General features: G+C 43.0%; 1 protein-coding gene across 18 annotated transcripts in view; it reads right to left on the reverse strand.

Moving 5' to 3' along the window:
* Positions 1-1,413: 1,413 nt before the first annotated feature.
* LOC129831871 (protein Aster-B-like) overlaps positions 1,414-19,084 on the reverse strand; it is a 163,974-nt gene continuing 146,303 nt past the window's right edge. For 10 of the 18 annotated variants that reach the window (XM_055895399.1, XM_055895389.1, XM_055895406.1 and 7 more), the window contains 17 exons: positions 17,477-17,497; positions 16,733-16,756; positions 11,750-11,834; positions 11,401-11,504; positions 11,081-11,176; positions 10,884-10,964; positions 10,642-10,757; positions 10,225-10,411; positions 9,831-10,014; positions 9,515-9,661; positions 9,139-9,403; positions 8,925-9,028; positions 8,599-8,805; positions 8,279-8,369; positions 7,100-7,207; positions 6,760-6,880; positions 1,414-5,614 (listed from right to left, as the gene is read on the reverse strand). In XM_055895399.1, coding sequence (XP_055751374.1) covers positions 5,525-5,614; positions 6,760-6,880; positions 7,100-7,207; positions 8,279-8,369; positions 8,599-8,805; positions 8,925-9,028; positions 9,139-9,403; positions 9,515-9,661; positions 9,831-10,014; positions 10,225-10,411; positions 10,642-10,757; positions 10,884-10,964; positions 11,081-11,176; positions 11,401-11,504; positions 11,750-11,834; positions 16,733-16,756; positions 17,477-17,497 — 2,031 coding nt within the window. In that variant the 3' untranslated portion in view covers positions 1,414-5,524. The remainder of the gene's footprint in view (positions 5,615-6,759; positions 6,881-7,099; positions 7,208-8,278; positions 8,370-8,598; positions 8,806-8,924; positions 9,029-9,138; positions 9,404-9,514; positions 9,662-9,830; positions 10,015-10,224; positions 10,412-10,641; positions 10,758-10,883; positions 10,965-11,080; positions 11,177-11,400; positions 11,505-11,749; positions 11,835-16,732; positions 16,757-17,476; positions 17,498-19,084) is intronic. The other 8 variants (XM_055895394.1, XM_055895396.1, XM_055895397.1 and 5 more) reach the window with 5 other exon arrangements.

The following is a 19,084-nucleotide window of genomic DNA, read 5'->3' on the forward strand; positions in this document are numbered from 1 at the left end:
TCTGGATTTCCGACCTCTGCCTGACCCTGCCTTTCTGTACCTTTGCCTATATTGCTCTAATAAACATTGTTACTTTGTTACGTCTGAATCTGGGTCTTACCAAAATAGCAACACTTGTGTATGTTTCATAGAAATATATATTTCATAGAAATACCCATATACAATTTTGAATGAGAAAAAGTGCAAAAATATATTAGTATCACATTGGTGTACATATGGTCCCGCAACATGTTCCCGCAATACACATTTCTGAATGTCAAGAAAGGTCTTTGAGGATAAGGAACTGCTTTTGCAAGGAGAACAGTGAACTCTGAAATCTGATAGTCAAAATATTGACACATTTTGAGAAGGTCTGAGTAATGAATTTGTTGTGCGCATGGGGATTTCTGTACTAATTAATTACTGATGTGTTGTTGTAGAATAATGGCTGAAGCAGGAACAACCCACACATGTATATAGCTCTAGAGGTATATTTATTTTACAGGCTACATAGCGTAATATTAGTCTGGTAAATATGTATCCAGTACTACAAGCGTGGGATGGCATTATTCTAAAAAACACGTAAATCCGTCCTTCATTGACAGCCTACTTAGTATGCGTAGATGAACCATGTCCCCACCTTGTGGACTAAATAATAATTGCATTACCATGCCGCAAGGGCATGGCTGAGCGTTTCTTGAATTATATTTATAACTAACCATAGTTAGTTAATCTGGGTCGTTTACAGTGGAGCAAATGAAGCATAGTGGGCAGAACAAGTAGGGAGATGAGGGGAAGACAAGCATGAGCTAGCGAGATCCTATTGGCGCGTTGTAGAACTATTTGCATATTTATGTCATGGAACGGCTCCTCTATGAAGTGCGCGTGTGCACAAACCAATTTCGACTGTGCACTGCTTGTAAACAACGCAATTTTTCAAAACTTTGGCAAAGCGTCAAGTCTATACAACTTGGTGCACTGTGTTCGTAACATATTCTAGTTTTGGGAGAATAAAAAAGTATTGAGGTCAGATGTTTATTAATCGATGAGAAAATGATTAGGTGTTGAGAAAACGTTCAAAACGGATGCTTCAGTTTTATATCCCCTGCGACGTGTCTGCGTTTCCTTTTGCAAGGGTGGAGACTTCGTTCTAACGCGTATAAACACAAATGAATCACGCAGCTGACCAAATTACGCAAAATATGACTTCTGGGTTAACAGAGATTAAATATAGTATATCCAGATGTGCTTGATAAAAGTTGTTATTAATCAAAACTGTAAGAACCCCAGAATCTAGCTAGTTTATTCATCAAGACAATCCTAAACTATGTTTCACTCACCAATGTTCCCGTCTTTGCCTTGTTGTTGCTGATGTAGTTCTTGTAGGCTTCATCAAGGAGAACATATATTTTAAAAGAGAAAACGTCACAAATCTTGAATCTTTTTGTTCAATTTTTATTCATACCTCCAATCTCTACTTCACATCTACCAGAAAGCCACTTTATCTTAGTCTCTATTAGGCAAAGTCATTGGCAAGTCAAAACCCACGCACAGCGCAGGTTTGATTCTCTTGTCAGTGTGTGTAGACTGCAGATATACACAACGTATACTTACAGTATACCATATATAAATCTAATTAAGAATCATTTTACAGATCAAAACAGGTCTAAAAAACAAACATTAGGTTTTTGAACTGAGCTACACCAGTAAGATAATGCCAAGACACACGTGTTAAAAGTGTGTTCAGTAGTCATTTGTTCAGTAGTCATTTTCAAGAAGGTTGGGACTGTAAGTTAGCCAGAGATTCAACAAGGCATATTTCCATTAATGTAGTCAGTGAAGAACACAATATATGCAGTGTTGAAGACAACATAATGGTGCTGTCAAGACATCTGGAGCCTTGGTTACAGAGCTTTAGAGCCAGAATAGCAATCATACAATCATACTTGCTAATGCCAAAATATGTGAGAGCGTGCGCAAAAAAAAAAAGAAGCTAATCAGATCTATGAGAGGTCATGAGTTATATTTTTTAGGTGATTGCTTGTAATGCTGAATAATATGATTGAATAGCCTGTGTTTTTTATGAATATTGTTACAATATGGTATAATAAATAGCTTGTTGCATTAACAAACATCAACCATACCCTTATAACTAGTTCATGTTTACTCATATGACACATAACATGCTATAATTCTGCATAACAGCTAATTCCATACTTATAAACTAGTTATAATGTTTTGTGGTATTGTCATGAATTTCAGAATTAGATGACTTTAAGTTAACATTTGGAATGAATGACAATTAATACACCCATCTTATGCAGACATTCTAGTTGCTAACATGAGAAACCCATGGGTATGTTACCGTGCTTCTTTCAGATTATTTGAAATGGTCCATTTCAATTACTGAAACATTTTTAGAAATCCAAGCAATTTTATAACTCTAAAAGTCCATACACTTAAAAAATAAACAAAGCATTTCAATCACATTTTCACATATGAAATATAATCACATATTTGAAACATAACCCCAGCATATCTTTCAGTATAATATAGCTTGATTGTGAAAGGGATTTCTATAAAACAGAAATATTTTCCAATCACTGTTATTCAGATCTTAAGATTTCCATAAATGACCAATAATACACGCTGCAGGAAAGCCAAGCCTAAAACATGCTCATTCAGTAACATCGGAAACCCAGAATTAGAATCCAGCCTATAGTCTGTCATGAGAGATCACTCATTCAGTAACTCACCAATGCAACGCCAGCACACATTAAAGCCGGGGAGTCAAACATACTCAACATACTTTAAAACTACTAAAACCAAATCGAAACTGTGTAAAAATCATATAATGGACTTACATTCATACAGTTTCTTGACTGTGTCCAGCTTGTTATCAATCACCGAAATTAAAGCTAGACAGTCAGAATAGAGGATTTTCTTTGTTGCACTTTTTGATTGCGAGTAAATACTGTAGAACACATTTTCAAAACGTCACTCCGGACCTCGTTCGTTGAGGCCCGAATGCGGCCCCCGAGGCAAAATTCGTTTGATGCCCCTGCATTAAAGAGATAGATATCCACTCCTTCACAGTTCACGCACAACCCACTCCTGTCCGGTCTAACCCTGAAATATTTAAGCGAGAACAGTCACTCACAAAATCATGTAACTACATCATCAAGTGAACAGAAATGTGTTGAAATGAAATTTCAATCAAAGTTACAGAGTAAGCATTCTATTATATTGGATACACATAATAATTTTTAGAATGCAAAAAGGGCTTCCGTTTCACTATAACATAAGGGCTGCAATACCACTGAATTTCTTTCATTCAACATTTGGAAGGTCTTTAAAGTGCAGTACTGTTTCTCTTTTTGGAAGTGATTTTATCACTGAGCTTATGCCGCAGCTAGGGGTTACACTTCAGACATTGCCTACCTGAGGTTACTCCAGCAGGTATTTACTTGTCTTTCAATAAATCAATGACAAATAGCTAATTGAAAATGAATGACATCTTCTGAAGGCTTTATCTACCCACTGTCATGGTTCAATTGAATTGTGTACAGATTCCAACACAAACACTGGACATGGAGAGTGGGGGTGTGTATATGATTTTGAATAAGCAGGGATGCAGGTTGTTGATATGGATAAGCAAAGAGGGTGTGTGTGTGTATGGTTGAGTCAAGCCACTTGGCATGGACACAGAGATGTCCATATGGGCTGATTGTAAACTGTTAGCCAGAGAGGCTAATGCAAGGCTGCATCCAAACGCATGGGCATTATAAAAGGCAGTTTGGCTACATGTGCCAGAAGTGAAATGTTGAGACACATCCATGTGTGGAATGATAGAAATGTCACACTGTATAAATTAACACATGTGCACACACACACGCACACAGAAACATACAGTACACTCAAGCACACATGCATACTAGACATGTCACAGACATATCTGGCAGCTTTTCTGAAGAAAACAGTTTTCTTTATAAATTATTGTACCCAGCTAGAGCTCTGATAACTTTCCTATATACATAAATAAACAATTAATATATGCTATGCGTATATATCTTGAAATATTCAATATTGAAATATACATATATATTTCAAATATATTTATATAATTATTTTCATCTTCAAACATTTTTAAGAGATATAGTCACAGTTTAGTAATAAAACACTTATGTCAGAACACAGGTCTCCCTAATTGTCTTGCTGCAGTATCCCTTTTTCAAGTACCAATGACTTCTTAGTCTGCATGCTGTCTTTTCCTACAGAAAAGACTACTGGTCAAGTTGTACTACATTCTTGGGTCTTATGGATCGGTACAAACTAATTTTGATAAATGTGCAACAAATGGAACTAATTAACACTGTGCATAAAACAAATCACCAGTAACTGATAAATAAAAGCTCTGTATTGTTGCCGTACTTTGAAAGTAGAAGTGACAGGCTAACTATCATTTATAAAAATGGATCAAAATACTGTTCCACAACTGATAAGTTGATAAGTCTGATGGACAATGAACTGCATTACCCAACTAGTAAAATAGTGGCAATACAACGTTAAGCTAATTCATAAACCTTCAAGAAGACTCTAAATTCCATAAATCCCTGTTGTTAACAGGAGATCCATTTGCCACCAAGCATGGATGTTTTGACACGCCACATTACATATCCTCTCTATCCCCAACAACATCCTGCAATCTCTTAACGTTTCTCTTTATTGAGTACCTGTGAGAAGGTATCCTCCTCCACCTAAGTCAATCATTATGCAAATTCCAACACAACAGCCTAGCTCTAGGTGATTAGGGAAACCAGCCCTGATGCACTGTTGAGCCTGGGGGAAAAACAAGGCAGTTGAGACATTTCAGTGGAAATGTGCTTGGACATACATATACTCTATAATATATATTTGCTGGTGATCCTGCTACTCTAGAGCATGATCTGTGGCCACGATCAGAGGAGTTCATAAAAGGGACACTGCAGCGCGGACCTGTAGGGGAGGATCGGTTTGGAACAGTCAAGGGAGTATAGAAAGTGTTGAGACTGTAGGTCCCCTTTCCTCGTCTATCTCTCCTCTTTTGTTTGTCTTTAGACACTCACAGAGCAGGAATGGAACCCCAGACAGACGCTCATTGAGAGGAGTTAAGATGAGGAGTAAAATCACATGCTGAGCTTTTTGTTGTCCTCCATTCCCCATGTGGCAATGGCTGACAGTACAATGTCCTTCCAACATTAAAAGACAAAGAAAAATAAGAGACAGAAGTGGCGTCAAGGTAAGCAGAGCTGTTGCCTTCCCACGATGCCTCAGTGCTGTGGGAACCCCACTGTTCAATTCCTGTCTGTGATAGGGGCACTTCCTGACTTGCGGGGTCATGACCTCTGTGAGCTGGGGGACGGCAGCCGGTAGGCGGTCCCTGTCACACTGGGGCCAGCTTGCCTGGCGGTCGGTTGGTCTCTTGTCTCTCTTTGTTTTGTTTGCATACTTATACACAAACAGTTCCTATATTGCACACCATGCCCTCATGGCCTAAGCTCGTATGTCAGTGGTAACGGCTTCTTTTCTCCTCAGCTTCTGAGCTGTAGTCCCTTAAGCCAATGCCCCTTTGAAGGTTCAGTAGAGAGTCTTTCATCTGTAGAGGAAAACAGAAAACATTAAAACCCTGCAAGTAACTATAATCATAGTTTCTTATGAGAAATATCTTTCACACTTTGTAACCCTGCAAGAAAACCTAGAGGATTTGATTCTTAGCCTTGTGTTAATGCTTGTAACTGTATCTGTCCTCTGTGTTCCCTACCTGGTCTGATAGTACCACTGTTCCCTACCTGGACTGATAGTACCTCTGTTCCCTACCTGGTCTAATAGTACCACTGTTCCCTACCTGGTCTGATAGTACCTCTGTTCCCTACCTGGTCTGATAGTACCACTGTTCCCTACCTGGACTGATAGTACCTCTGTTCCCTACCTGGTCTAATAGTACCTCTGTTCCCTACCTGGTCTAATAGTACCTCTGTTCCCTACCTGGTCTAATAGTACCTCTGTTCCTTACCTGGTCTGATAGTACCTCTGTTCCCTACCTGGTCTGATAGTACCACGGTTCCCTACCTGGTCTGATAGTACCACGGTTCCCTACCTGGTCTAATAGTACCACTGTTCCCTACCTGGTCTGATAGTACCACGGTTCCCTACCTGGTCTGATAGTACCACTGTTCCCTACCTGGTCTAATAGTACCACGGTTCCCTACCTGGTCTAATAGTACCTCTGTTCCCTACCTGGTCTGACAGTACCACTGTTCCCTACCTGGTCTGATAGTACCACTGTTCCCTACCTGGTCTGATAGTACCACGGTTCCCTACCTGGTCTAATAGTACCACTGTTCCCTACCTGGTCTGATAGTACCACGGTTCCCTACCTGGTCTGATAGTACCACTGTTCCCTACCTGGTCTAATAGTACCACGGTTCCCTACCTGGTCTAATAGTACCACTGTTCCCTACCTGGTCTAATAGTACCACTGTTCCCTACCTGGTCTAATAGTACCTCTGTTACCTACCTGGTCTAATAGTACCTCTGTTACCTACCTGGTCTAATAGTACCACTGTTCCCTACCTGGTCTGATAGTACCACTGTTCCCTACCTGGTCTGATAGTATCACTGTTCCCTACCTGGTCTAATAGTACCACTGTTCCCTACCTGGTCTGATAGTACCACTGTTCCCTACCTGGTCTGATAGTATCACTGTTCCCTACCTGGTCTAATAGTACCACTGTTCCCTACCTGGTCTAATAGTACCACTGAGGATTTGATGATCTCTCTCCACTTCTGCAGCTCAGCGTCATGGTAAAGCTGTTGGGACTCCAGGAGCTGGGCCCACTCCATCTGCGTCTGGGGCAGTTTACTAGACAGAAATACACACATACTGTCAAACACACCCAGATGCCACACGTTTTTTGAGGTTGGGAAAACAGGATGAAGCCCATGTGGTTCATATTCATATTAAACTAAACAGGCATATGCAGTCTGGGTTTGACTAAGTACACAGTCATATCAATTCTAGTATTATGTAGACAATTGGCATAATGCCAAAAACCTATGGGTGGTTAGCGACTTAGCGTACCTTTCATGTATCCGCAGCCCTTGCCGGGTGGTAAAATGCTGTGCAGAATACTCCAGCATCGACAGCTTATAGAACAGCATCATGTTGAGGAACACCAGCAAAACCAGGCTGAAGGAGGAGAGGAAAACAGAAGAATGTAAGGGACAAAGGAAAGAAGATGAGTAATGAAAGCTACACAGCTGCTTTAGTCATTAACCTCTACAGGATCGGTGTCCTGACCTCGGGACGGTTGAGCTAATGTAGGCTAATGTGATTAGCATGAGGTTGTAAGAAACAAAAAAAATCCCAGGACATAGACATATCTGATATGTGCAGAAAGCTTAAATTCTTGTTAATCTAACTGCACTGTCCAATATACAGTAGCTATTACAGTGAAAGATTATCATGCTATTGTTTGAGGAGAGTGCACAATTATGAACTTGAAAAAGTATGAATAAACCAATTAGGCACATTTGGGCAGTCTTGACATAACATTTTGAATAGATATGCAATAGTTCATTGGATCAGTCTAAAACTTTGCACATACACTGCTGCCATCTAGTTGCCAAAGTCTAAATTGCACTTGGGCTAGAATAATTCATTATGGCCTATCTCTTACATTTCAAAGAAAAATACAAAAAAACATGTTTTTTTTCTTTGTATTATCTTTTACCAGATCTAATGTGTTATATTCTCTACATTAATTTCTCATTTCCACAAACTTCAAAGTGTTTCCTTTCAAATGGTATCAAGATTATGCATATCCTTGCTTCAGGTCCTGAGCCACAGGCAGTTAGATTTGGGTATGTAATTTCAGGCAAAATTTAAAAAAAGGGGCGGATCCTTAAGAGGTTTTAATGAACCAGTTACAATGAGGAAGGAGTACGTTTCCTGGTCAGGTCTAAGAGGTTTATCTTTAACCAGATGTACCTTAGACAGATCCTATGGCAAGCAATGAAAGGAGAGGAGAGGAGAGGAGAGGAGAGGAGAGGAGAGAGGAATCACATTCAGAAGACAAACAAAACAAACAAATGTTTAACACAGAATCAGATTTTTGATAACTACTAAAGATTTCAAAGAGAGTTGAACTGAAATGACTACACATGAAACACAAATGAATAAGATGGATCTGAAAGTGAGTGTGTATACTGCATGTGTGTGTGTGTGTATGAGTGTGTGTGAGATAGAGAGTGTACTCACACAAAGCTGATGATGAGCAGCAGTTTGGGCACGCTGTAGAGGGAGAAGCCTCCAGGAAGGTGCTCAGGCATGTGCCTGGTCTGAGTGGAATCTGAGGGGGGCAGACCAAACACGGACCAGGTCAACTAGATATATTTAACACAATTTGATGTGTGGAAATGTATAACAGTGTATGTAATGTATGTACCTTATGAAAGTGTATAAGAATCTACAGTGCATTAAGAGTTTATAAGAGTGTGTATTAGAGTATAAAAAATGTTAAAGAAAGTTAAAAAAATGTTTAAAAAAAAAGAAAAAAAAGTGTACCCCTGCCATCTGACCTGTCACGCCCGCATGTTTGATGCGGTGGATGACCTCATCATCGGTTGGCGTGGTGACGGGGCTGAGGAGGGCGTCGTCCAGGTGCTGGCTCCGTAGGTGGACCAGGGGTCTCTTCCTCCGCCTCACAGACGTCTTCACCCCCTTGACCTTGGGAGAAGGCCGGGTCGATCCCAAAACCACATCCTCCACCTTCGACAGCTCCAACTCTGACAGGGCACCACAGAAGCCGCTTTTACGTTCATACATTAGGATGGCTTCCGGTCATCAGATTAAATGTTGCTGGATATTTGGTGTGACAGACTTAACAGCTAGTAGAGGAACTTACCAAGATGGCGGAAGTTCTCGTCCAGCCCGCTCCAGAAGTTCTTCTCGATGAAGCCCTTCACTAATCCCCATGGCTGTTTTCTGTAACGCAGCTCAGTGGACACCCTAGGGACAAGGCATCCACTGGTTTAAGTTGAGGCAGCGTTTCTAAATGAACATGTAATAGTTTCAAGAGCCACATGTTATTACAACAGCTGCTATAAGGCCCTCCTCACCTTAACCGGCACTTGTTCTTGGCCACCCGTGTCAGCATGTAACGGTTGAGCGTGTAGAAGTAGTCGTGGTAAGGAACGTCGTGTGTGGTGACTTCAGCATCGATGATGTAGCACTCACTCTCATGGCTGGCCTTGTACAGTGTCTGCGTCTCTGTGACCGTGGCTGTCTTGGGGGCCAGCGGGTTGGACAGGGAGATGGTGTACATGATCTCTCTCGTCTGGTTCCCCGCTGCGTCGTCCTTCTTCCAGGGGTGAAACACTATATCTGTGTGGCGTTATATGGATACACGTTCGATCACTACATTGTCAAAGGACAACACCAATGGAAGAGACAATAATGTGATGCTAACGCCAACGGACAGAATGTCTGACTGACCTGAAAACCTGCGCTGCTCCATGAAGACGGTCATAAACTGGGATTCTGTGAAGAGGATGTCGTACATCTTGTCCACACTGAACTTGTAAACCTCATCGATGTACTGTCTCCCTTTAAGGTCATCGTGGAAGGCCTGCACCTCCCCTGCTGGAGAGCCATAGAGGGAAACACACACTAGATGAAGTGCCCTTGGGGACATAATATCATATGGAGACAGTATTACCAAGACTTAGCGGCATCACTGAAGAGCCTGTTTCATGCCATATATACAGTATATGCATCAAATCTGTTAATGGATGGAAGATTGAAGCCGTACCCTCATCGTGGGTTTCTGAGGAGTCGCTAAGTTCGGTGGGGATGTCTTCATTGTCGTTGAAGTCCAGGGAGGTCGAGGGCACCAGGCCGCTGGCCTCCAATAGGCTCTGCTCCAGCACCAGGGGCAAGGCCAGCAGCTCCCCGTCAGGGAGGCAGTCGATGTACTCCTCTGGAGGGAGGTCAAACTAGGACACACAGAGGGGGAGGAGGAGGGGGTTAGTCACTAGAAAGACACTGTAGGATACTTTAGTACATAGTTATGCGTAGGATTGCTCTGTGTTCATGTTTTGGTTATCAAATTACGAAACATTCCCCATATGCAAGTTATAGGCAGAATAACAAATGCATTTCCCACTCCATCAAAACAAATAACAGTAATTGATTTAACCTCTGACCTCTATTATGTCGCAGAGACTCACAGAGAGGGGCTCGCTGCTGATGGACGAGCTGATGGTGCTGTTGGTGATGATGCATTTCTTGTGTGTGGATGGTGGGCTGCCCTCGTGTTTGGCCTCCGCGCTGCTCTTAGACGAGTTGTCATTACTGATCTCATTCTCCTCGTTAGGGATCTCCTCACAGAACCTACACCATCACCGTGGGGGAACAGGGACCAGCTGGAGGTTAGGGTTAGGAGTTCTGGAGTGTTGCTGAGAGGGATGTGAAGCGGGGCTGAGAGGGTGGTGTGTATTTGTGTATGCTTCAGTAATAAGGCCAGCCTCTCATAATAACCCGACAGAAGATCAAGGGCATTTTAATCAACCATGGTAATTGATGAGGCATTGTTTATATCTGTATCTGGGAACCACACCCACCCCATGGTGTTGAAGTCGTCGTCAGGGGGAACGTAGTCCTCGTCGTCACTGGTCAGGCCTAGTTCGTTGCCATAGCACTGATGGACAAAGTGCCATAGCTCTTTGGGGCACAAGGGCTAGAGCACAGGGTTAGAGATGACACTCAGTACAGCAGAGACTTGGATTCAATGGAAAAGAAAAGTAACAATATACTGAACATGTAGATCTATTTGTGATGAGGTTAATGGAGGTTGCTGGCTTACTTTGTCCAGCAGTGCATTCTGCCACAACCTGAACATCATCATGTAGGTCCTGTCCCGCGCTCCAAATGAGGTGAAAAAGTGCTGTGAGGAGAGAATGGAAATAATTCAAAAATATGCTCTGAAATAAGGCGAAGGAGAAGGTTTGAGCTTCCCCTCAGTCAGTGAATGCCAAAAATTCAGTCCCTCTCCTGTCTTACCTTCTCACCATCTGTGGACACCTGGATGGCATTGGGGATGAGGCGGGCTGTCTTCTCCTTCGTCATGGTGCAGATGTCCTTCAGCCTCACTGTCAGCTGCACACACATGCAAGCAAAATAGTTTTTCCCCCAGCATTGCTTAATATTCAGATAAATATATCTGTTGAACTGTTCCTGACCCACATTAAGGAAATATATACTGTGATGCAAACCATAAAAATACAATCAATTCTATTTCAATACTGTAAACTAACCAACACCAGAGACATATAGATAAGATCAAAAGAATAGAAAGCCCCAGGCAGAGGCCCAGTGCGTACCAGCGTTTCCCAGCGGAAGATGTTGCTATAAAAACAGATCCAGTTTTCTGAGAGGTAGAGTCGGCCCTGCAGGAGAATGTCTCGTTGTAGGGCGCAGGAGTAATCTGCCAGCACAGGTCAGAGGTCAAATATCAGAGCCCAGGAAGAATACATCCACCCATCAAGGTCGGGGTTAATTCTATTTCATCATAGTCAATTCAAAAGATGAATTACCTGAATTGATAGTTTAAATGGAATTGACTCCAACCAGCCAATGCAAACGTGTCCAAAACCAAAAGATTTTCCTATATCCACCATATTGCTGACAGAATTGGTCATAGTTGCCTAGTATTTTGCGTTAGTAACTCACCCACGATGAGCCGCTCTGTGTCCGGTAGCTGCTTGAAGAGCTTCCTGAAGTCCTCATTACGCTGTTTGTATGTGGGGCTCAACACCTGGAGAGACGGAGAGCAACAATGATAACTTCTTGAGAGAGGGACGACTCACACGTACACATTCCTGAACACACGCACTCTATCTCACATATAAACACTGAACTGCCATGGACTGCATCCATTTTCACAAAGGCATTTTATACAAAAGCACGATCCCCTGTTGACATTAAGCCACTTCAAGACATTCAGTAAGCATGCTTTTGGGCATCGTGAGCATTCCTAATGTGAGTCACATTCCCAAGACAACAATATATAGTAACATCATTATACGAACACACACAATGCTGCTTTTTGTGGCGCAACAGTTAATATGTAGGACAGAGAGGGACAAAGACACAAATCAAATCTGTTCTGTTAGCAAACCCTTATGTAGCTATTGGTTTATCTTATAAAACATAGTCTGCGTCCATTGTCGGTGTAGATCATGAGAAGAAATGTTCTGTTCTCACACAGAGGAATTCATTCTCTCTTGTTACATTCTCAGGCATTAAGGTACATCTTATCTTGGGCCTGGATTCAGGCTTGTTTAAAGAGGGAAGTATTGCTGTGACCCACAGCCAGTGTGAGTGCAGGGGTGAGTGCTCTATGTGTCTGAGCTAGATGCTGTCTTTTAATAGGAACAGCTTCAGGAAACAATGCCTGCCAGTATGGTAACAAAATTCATCCCTTCGTGGGAAAAACCTCTCGCTGCTTCAATCTGAAGGAAAACATCAGACTGTTCACATTAACATCAACTAGCTACAGTACATGTTCTATACTCATATAACAAGAACAGCCCAGAATGGATAGACATAATCTGTTTCTGTTAAGCTATGAATGAAAACCACTGGTGCCTGTCAAGAAAACTTGATAAATTCGAGAACTTTGAAGGCTGGAAAAAGGCTGGATTATGAGTCGGACATATTTACAGTCTAGAAGTTTCACAGAAAGTACTCTCTATAACTGCCTAACATATCAAGAGTATTAGACCCCCCGTTTCACAACACAAGCCTGCCTATTCCCCTTAAACTACAGGCTTCTTACTTTGTCCAGGGAAAGGTTCCATGGGTACTATGGGAATGCAAATAGCTACTGACTCATGCCTTTCATTTCATTTGCTTTCCAAAATGTAATTGCGGGAGGGAACCACAGAGTTATGCTCTTGGAGCAGGTACAGTACACAAACTGCCCATTCCAACCTTCTCACCCCTCTTCCCTCCCTGCCGCTACCCCTCCTGGCATCAGCTCTCTAGGGGTAGGGTCAGTCACTTACTGCAGGGACCTCCTCTGACTCCCAGTCCTGGTCTTGGTGGTCCAAGGCAGCCCAGCCCCACTCCCAGCCAAACTCTCCCCGGGCCGGATTCTGTGGGAGCCACCCAGCCAGGGCTTTATCCAGCTCCACCTGCCAGTCTGACTCTAGTCCTCTGTGAGCCTCCTGAGCCTCCATATTCCACTCACTTCTCTCAGGCACATGGGCGGACACCTAAACCAGTGGTGCCCTCGTGGGGTCCTCAGAGTGGTGGATTTCAATGCGGGTGGTCCAGGTCTGCTGCAGACAAACAGACAGAGCTGTTGTTGTCCAGTGGTTGTTTCTTGGAGACTGCTGTGACTGACCCGGTTTGGGTGCTACTCCCTTTCAGTGTGAGAGCTGGACCCAGCTGACTGCTGCCACATGATTCCAGTCCTCTCTCCCTCTCCCTCTGTCTCTATCAAACACAGAGAGGAGCTGCGGCCGTTGGCCTCTAGTAACCCTGGCCACAAGTCTTTTATTATAATGGCAGCTCTGGCAGGCATGCAGTGTTACCCTGTCCAGATCCAGACGCCTCAGAGTGATTTGGTGAGCACAGCTCAGACACACCAGCAGCGAAAGCAAGAAAAATATCCTTGGTAAAGAGAAAAACACAGAGAAAGAGAGACTGTTTCCTAAGTGGAAAGAAGTGCAGTCCCGTCTCGCTGGCTGACAAGGTGATTGAGTTACAGAGGACAGATGTGCACACAACCTTCAGTTACTTCTACGCTGCGTGAAGAAAAACAAGTCCATTCATCTTGAGTGGTGTGGCACGGAGTCGCATGACAGCTCAGTCTAATGCAGTTGGAGTATTGCACCTCTGGGAGTATGTCCACTTCCCCTGTTGTTGACCATTCAGGTATTAGAAAGCAATTGCATGAGAGGCTTAACACATTTAGAGGTGTTACTATTACTAAACCCCCCCTGCATCCCTGTGACCTATTTCCCTACTCTCTACCCCCCACAACTCTCCTGTCCCTTAAGGTCAAGTAATGCACTCCTGAAACCAGATCCCTGTCAGTAACTACGATCAGACTAGATAGACAGGCACAGAGATTGGTTCTCGTCTGACTCTGAGCTGGGTAAAACAACCTATCAGCACAGTGGTGGGAGGTGGACACGACAACAGCAACAAAACAAAAACTGTGGCTACATTTGGCACTCCATTAGGCTCACTTGTGGTTGGAATTGTGCCCTGGAATTCCGCCACAAATTCCACACCTTTCCTGCTTACTCAATTTCCACAACCCCCCTCAACATCTAGCCAAATCAGTGAGGAGAAATAAGCTCCAGGAAACTGAAGCAAAATAATCCTCAGCACACTATTGAAAACAGTGCAGATCATTCACAGATCCCTCTCAGACGTGAACAGCTTTCGTCCTGTTGAAAATGCCTCTGCATCCCGTGAATAAGGTTTCATCAGACGTTTGCGAGCCATGCAAGTTCACTCTCTTCGAAAACTGCATCCAAGAAAAACAGTCAGATAATCGAGTAGTATCTGAATTAAAAGTTTTTCCAAGAGCTTTTCCTAAAAAGGAAAATGAAGACTAAAGCAAATGCAGAAGCTATTGATATGACTATCTCCCATCTTCTCCAGGTGACAATGTGACAAGTCCTAGGACAGTGTAGCTGCCAGGTGGTGATGGGGATATAGACAGTCCCCGAGGTGGCGGTTAATCATTAACCTGCTGGGTAAACAGGGAGAGATGTCGGAGACCGGCACAGTCAACCAGGGTGTGGCCCCATTCGTTTCAGGGCTGGTTTACTGTCTATCCCCACACAAACAATGAGGCCAGTCTCTCACCCCACTGTCCGTAGGTTGCTACAAAACCACTCTAGAGAGGAGTGACCAGGAAGGCGTATGCATGTGTATAGCTATTGTAAGTGGCACTGTCAAGGGAGTGTGCATGAATGTGTGTGTGAAGACTTTTGTCTCAATCTGAAACACACCTTTCTTTGACACTTTCCCTGCCAATGGTCTGTTGATGCTGGGAGGGTGGAGAGTCTGTTGATTAGAACCAGATGTGGGAACAGCTCAGCAGAGAGGTGCTGGCTGGTTTAGAAACACAGCCAAGCCAGGGTCGCTGACTATTCACCCTGTCCTGCATAAGACACACTGCTGTAAAACATATGTGTTAGGAGATCTACAGTGGTGTCCTTTGTGTGAGAATCTACCTCAGAGTAAACATGTCTCCCCCCCTTCTCTCTCTCTCTCATATGCAGGGGAGATAAACTAGAATGTTTTCATAGACCAGAGAGTATGAGGAGGCAGACATTTCACCTCACAAATCTCTAGGAGAAAAGCAGTCTCTTAAACCAGCCACTTTAGTCACTGTCGATACTATGAGCCACTACACTCGGTGTCTGGCAGACATTGATTTCCTTATTAATACCTCAACTGCCTGCGTAGGACCTGTACAGTTTCCATGAAAGCATTGCAACAGAGTCATTAGGAAAGTTGATACGGCAGGGTGGGGCCTGTTGTGTGTCTCTACTGGGCTTAGACCTCATATCAGGACGGTTGTGATGTAATCCCAGTAGGTTCAGTGCCATGGGAGAACATCACTGCCTCGTAGAGAAACACAGTGACTGCATGGCCCACCACATACCCTCAGGTATAGCACTGCATCAGACACATACTGATATACGTTTCAATGGTCCAGAACAGAGATTAGGCATAATTACATAGTTAATGCTTCTGGGAGCAACATCATGTCTAGATTGGCATTATGATGCTTTCCTTTAGTAACGGTAGAACAGTAGAGAAATGAAGGTGAGTAGCTAAAGGTGAGAGTATCAGAAAGCATTAGATGTGGACCATGTTTTTTCTCAACATTCTGGAGAATCCCCATTTCAGGTTTCACTATGCAACAATGCCCCACCAATAAATGAGTCCATAATGACAAAACGAACACATTTGAAGACGTAGGAGGACTGGAACATGCTAACCAGTCTCATGCTCCATTCCCCTGTCATTCAAGGCATTCAGGGCTGCTCCAGACACTGACCATGGTCCGTGGGTTTAGTATGATACACTGAGCAGACTTGTTACCACCTCGGGTGTATTCAGTAGCCGCAGACCGTTTTGCAATGGAAACTGTTTACCGTTTACTCTAGGAACAAAATGGAAGCAAACGGAACGAAACAGGGAGGGACATACAAGAATTCGTCCATTAGAAACTCTCGTTTTCGTTTACCTCAAAAAATAAACAACAAAAATGACAAAAAAACATGGCAAAACATTTTCCGTTTGGAGTAAACAGTTTCCGTTGGTGAAATTTTCGCAAAAGACGAAATGTTTTGCAACGGTCTCCGACTAATGAATACACCCCTGTTGCATCACCACCATCACAGCTCTGAGAAGCCTATAGTTCCCCTTCACACAGCAGCCATTTTGAAAACACTCTTTTTCCAGACACAACCACAATGTGGCCATGGCATTGTGTCATCTAACCACCATAGTGCTGCATATTGTGGCTTCGCTCTCAGGTGGAAACAACGTACTGATCAATCAAATCAATGAGGGATGAGGAGCAGACAAGTGGAAAGGGAGACCAGCCAAGCGATCCAAGAAAAAGGAATAAGCAGAGAGATATTTGAAAAGTTGCACAAGAATACAAGTCATGCTTACTCTCAGGATGTGTTGTCTTTCATGCTAGGGAAAGAGGGGGAATATATAGACACAAAGAACAACAAAAGAAAGGAATAAAACACCAGAACAAGGGAAAAGAAAATGGAGTCCCACAGAGACACCATAGGAGAAACCATGGCTTCATAATAACACCATATCTGGGTATCAAATCCTTTCTCACATAAAGATGGCCAACTGAGCCATCCAGTAGATTTACTTGGCAGTTTTAGAAGAATCATAACGAAAGGAACTCATTTCAGCCCCATTAGAATGTAGCAACCTTGTCTCTTAGTACACTGGCCGGCAACCTTGTTGTAATGGTCTTGGTGTTGGACTGAGATCACTGGATCAGGCTGTCACCATACTTTCGCTACAAGATGCCTCTGTCTGTCAAACATTTCATCTATGAATCACATCTGTAGTAAGGTATGGGAGTTTGCAACAAAATGGACACTTTTATTCATCCTCACAGGATTTGGTTCATTTATTATTCATCTGGGACATCAGTCATTTTTCTGATTAATTCAGCATGCCATCACACTGTCACCCTAGACTCTTAGAACTCTAAATCCCACTGGTTAGCATCCTGGGTAAGCCTGAGCTCCATATGAAAGTGACCTTTGGCATATACCCTTGTGTGATTCTAAACAGGGTCTAGGACCCTTCACCTCATAATCTCTCTCTCTCTCACACGCACACACACACACCTCTTAACACAAAGAGTAAGAAGAGGGGGAAACTTACATTGTACCAGCTCTGGCTCTTCTGTAGACAGCGAGGAGCAAAGCAGATAGGAGAGAACAAAGACAAGTGTAAGTCAATGAGACAAGGACACACCAATACTTGGCCACAGGGCTCAATATCATGAACACATAGAGGTCAAGGGACAATAAAAACCGACAGTGGGTATTTATAGAAGGTGTGAATGTCAACCTCTGGGTGGACACATCCTACCATGAATACAGGCCTCTGCTGCTATCCAACAGAGTTGTATCCCTTTGAGCTTGTCACATATTTTAGTTAGACTTTTCATCGATTTCTTGATTTCTGTGTTGTTTTTGGGCCTCACAAATATTCCTTTGCATGGATATTTGATAAGCAGATGGTAGATTGGGCTAGGGTTGTGTGTGGTACAATATATTTATCCTTGTTTCTAAGTGTTTAAATGATGTATTAATGATTTAGAGTTGCTTCTAAATGCTTGTGTATAGAGATGAATTGTGTACTGCTGTGTGTTGTATATTTTCTGACAGCAGAGGGCAGTATACACACTGTTATTGGCAGGACCATAACTCACCTGCTTCTGTTTTATGGGGCTATAAAGAGAGTGTAATACGTCTCACCATTGTGATCCGAGAGGGAGGCATGCTAGGGACCATCCAGTGGGTGAATAAAGGGCAGGATAATCAAGCACGATTTTAGCGGTAAATAAATGTCAGTTTGTGTCAAGTAGTAAATAGCAGGAGTAGAACAAAATGGCTTCCTCTTGACACCATAAAAAAACTTAACCAGACAACTGCAAATAATATGTTTGGTCATTTCAGTGACAACATACAAGAGGCATACTGGTGCGAGGCTACTATTGTCAATCAATACTTTGGAGATGTGAATGTAGATAATCCAATATTTCAGCTATCAGATAAGTGTGTAGTGTTTCCTGTCTGAGAGTTGTGAGGCCCCAGTCCTGTTCCTGGGCTTTGGGCTCTGACGTGGACAGGGCTAATCTCATCTGAAGGTGACAGAGGCGTGAGAGACGACTTAAGCCTTATGGTGTCTGCATAGTGTGTGTGTATGCGTGCCATTGTAAATGTGTTTTAGAGTTGGTGTAATTGCATGTTTGTAAGTGCATCTTTATAGCAAAAGTAAATGTGCATGCATGTCTAAATCACATGTTTGCTTCCCCACGAAGCACATGTGTGTCTGGGGATGTGTGTCAGCAGCACTACGAATCAGGTTAACACCCACTGATTAAGTGCACTGTGTAACAGAGAGAGCTTGTGTACGGCAGTAGTGTCTTGACCTGGATTCCCCTGAGGATCAGAAAGGCTTGGGACGGCTAGTTACTTTACACAACCAGGCCAGAGTCATCTATCTATCTATCTATCTATCTATCTATCTATCTATCTATCTATCTATCTATCTATCTATCTATCTATCTCTCACTCACTCACTCACTCACTCACTCACTCACTCACTCACTCACTCACTCACTCACTCACTCACTCTCTCACTCTCTCACTCTCTCACTCTCTCACTCTCTCACTCTCTCACTCTCTCACTCATTCACTCATTCACTCATTCACTCATTCACTCATTCACTCATTCACTCATTCACTCACTCATTCACTCATT

This window comes from Salvelinus fontinalis, chromosome 33, assembly GCF_029448725.1.
Source record: "Salvelinus fontinalis isolate EN_2023a chromosome 33, ASM2944872v1, whole genome shotgun sequence".
NCBI lineage: Eukaryota > Metazoa > Chordata > Actinopteri > Salmoniformes > Salmonidae > Salvelinus > Salvelinus fontinalis.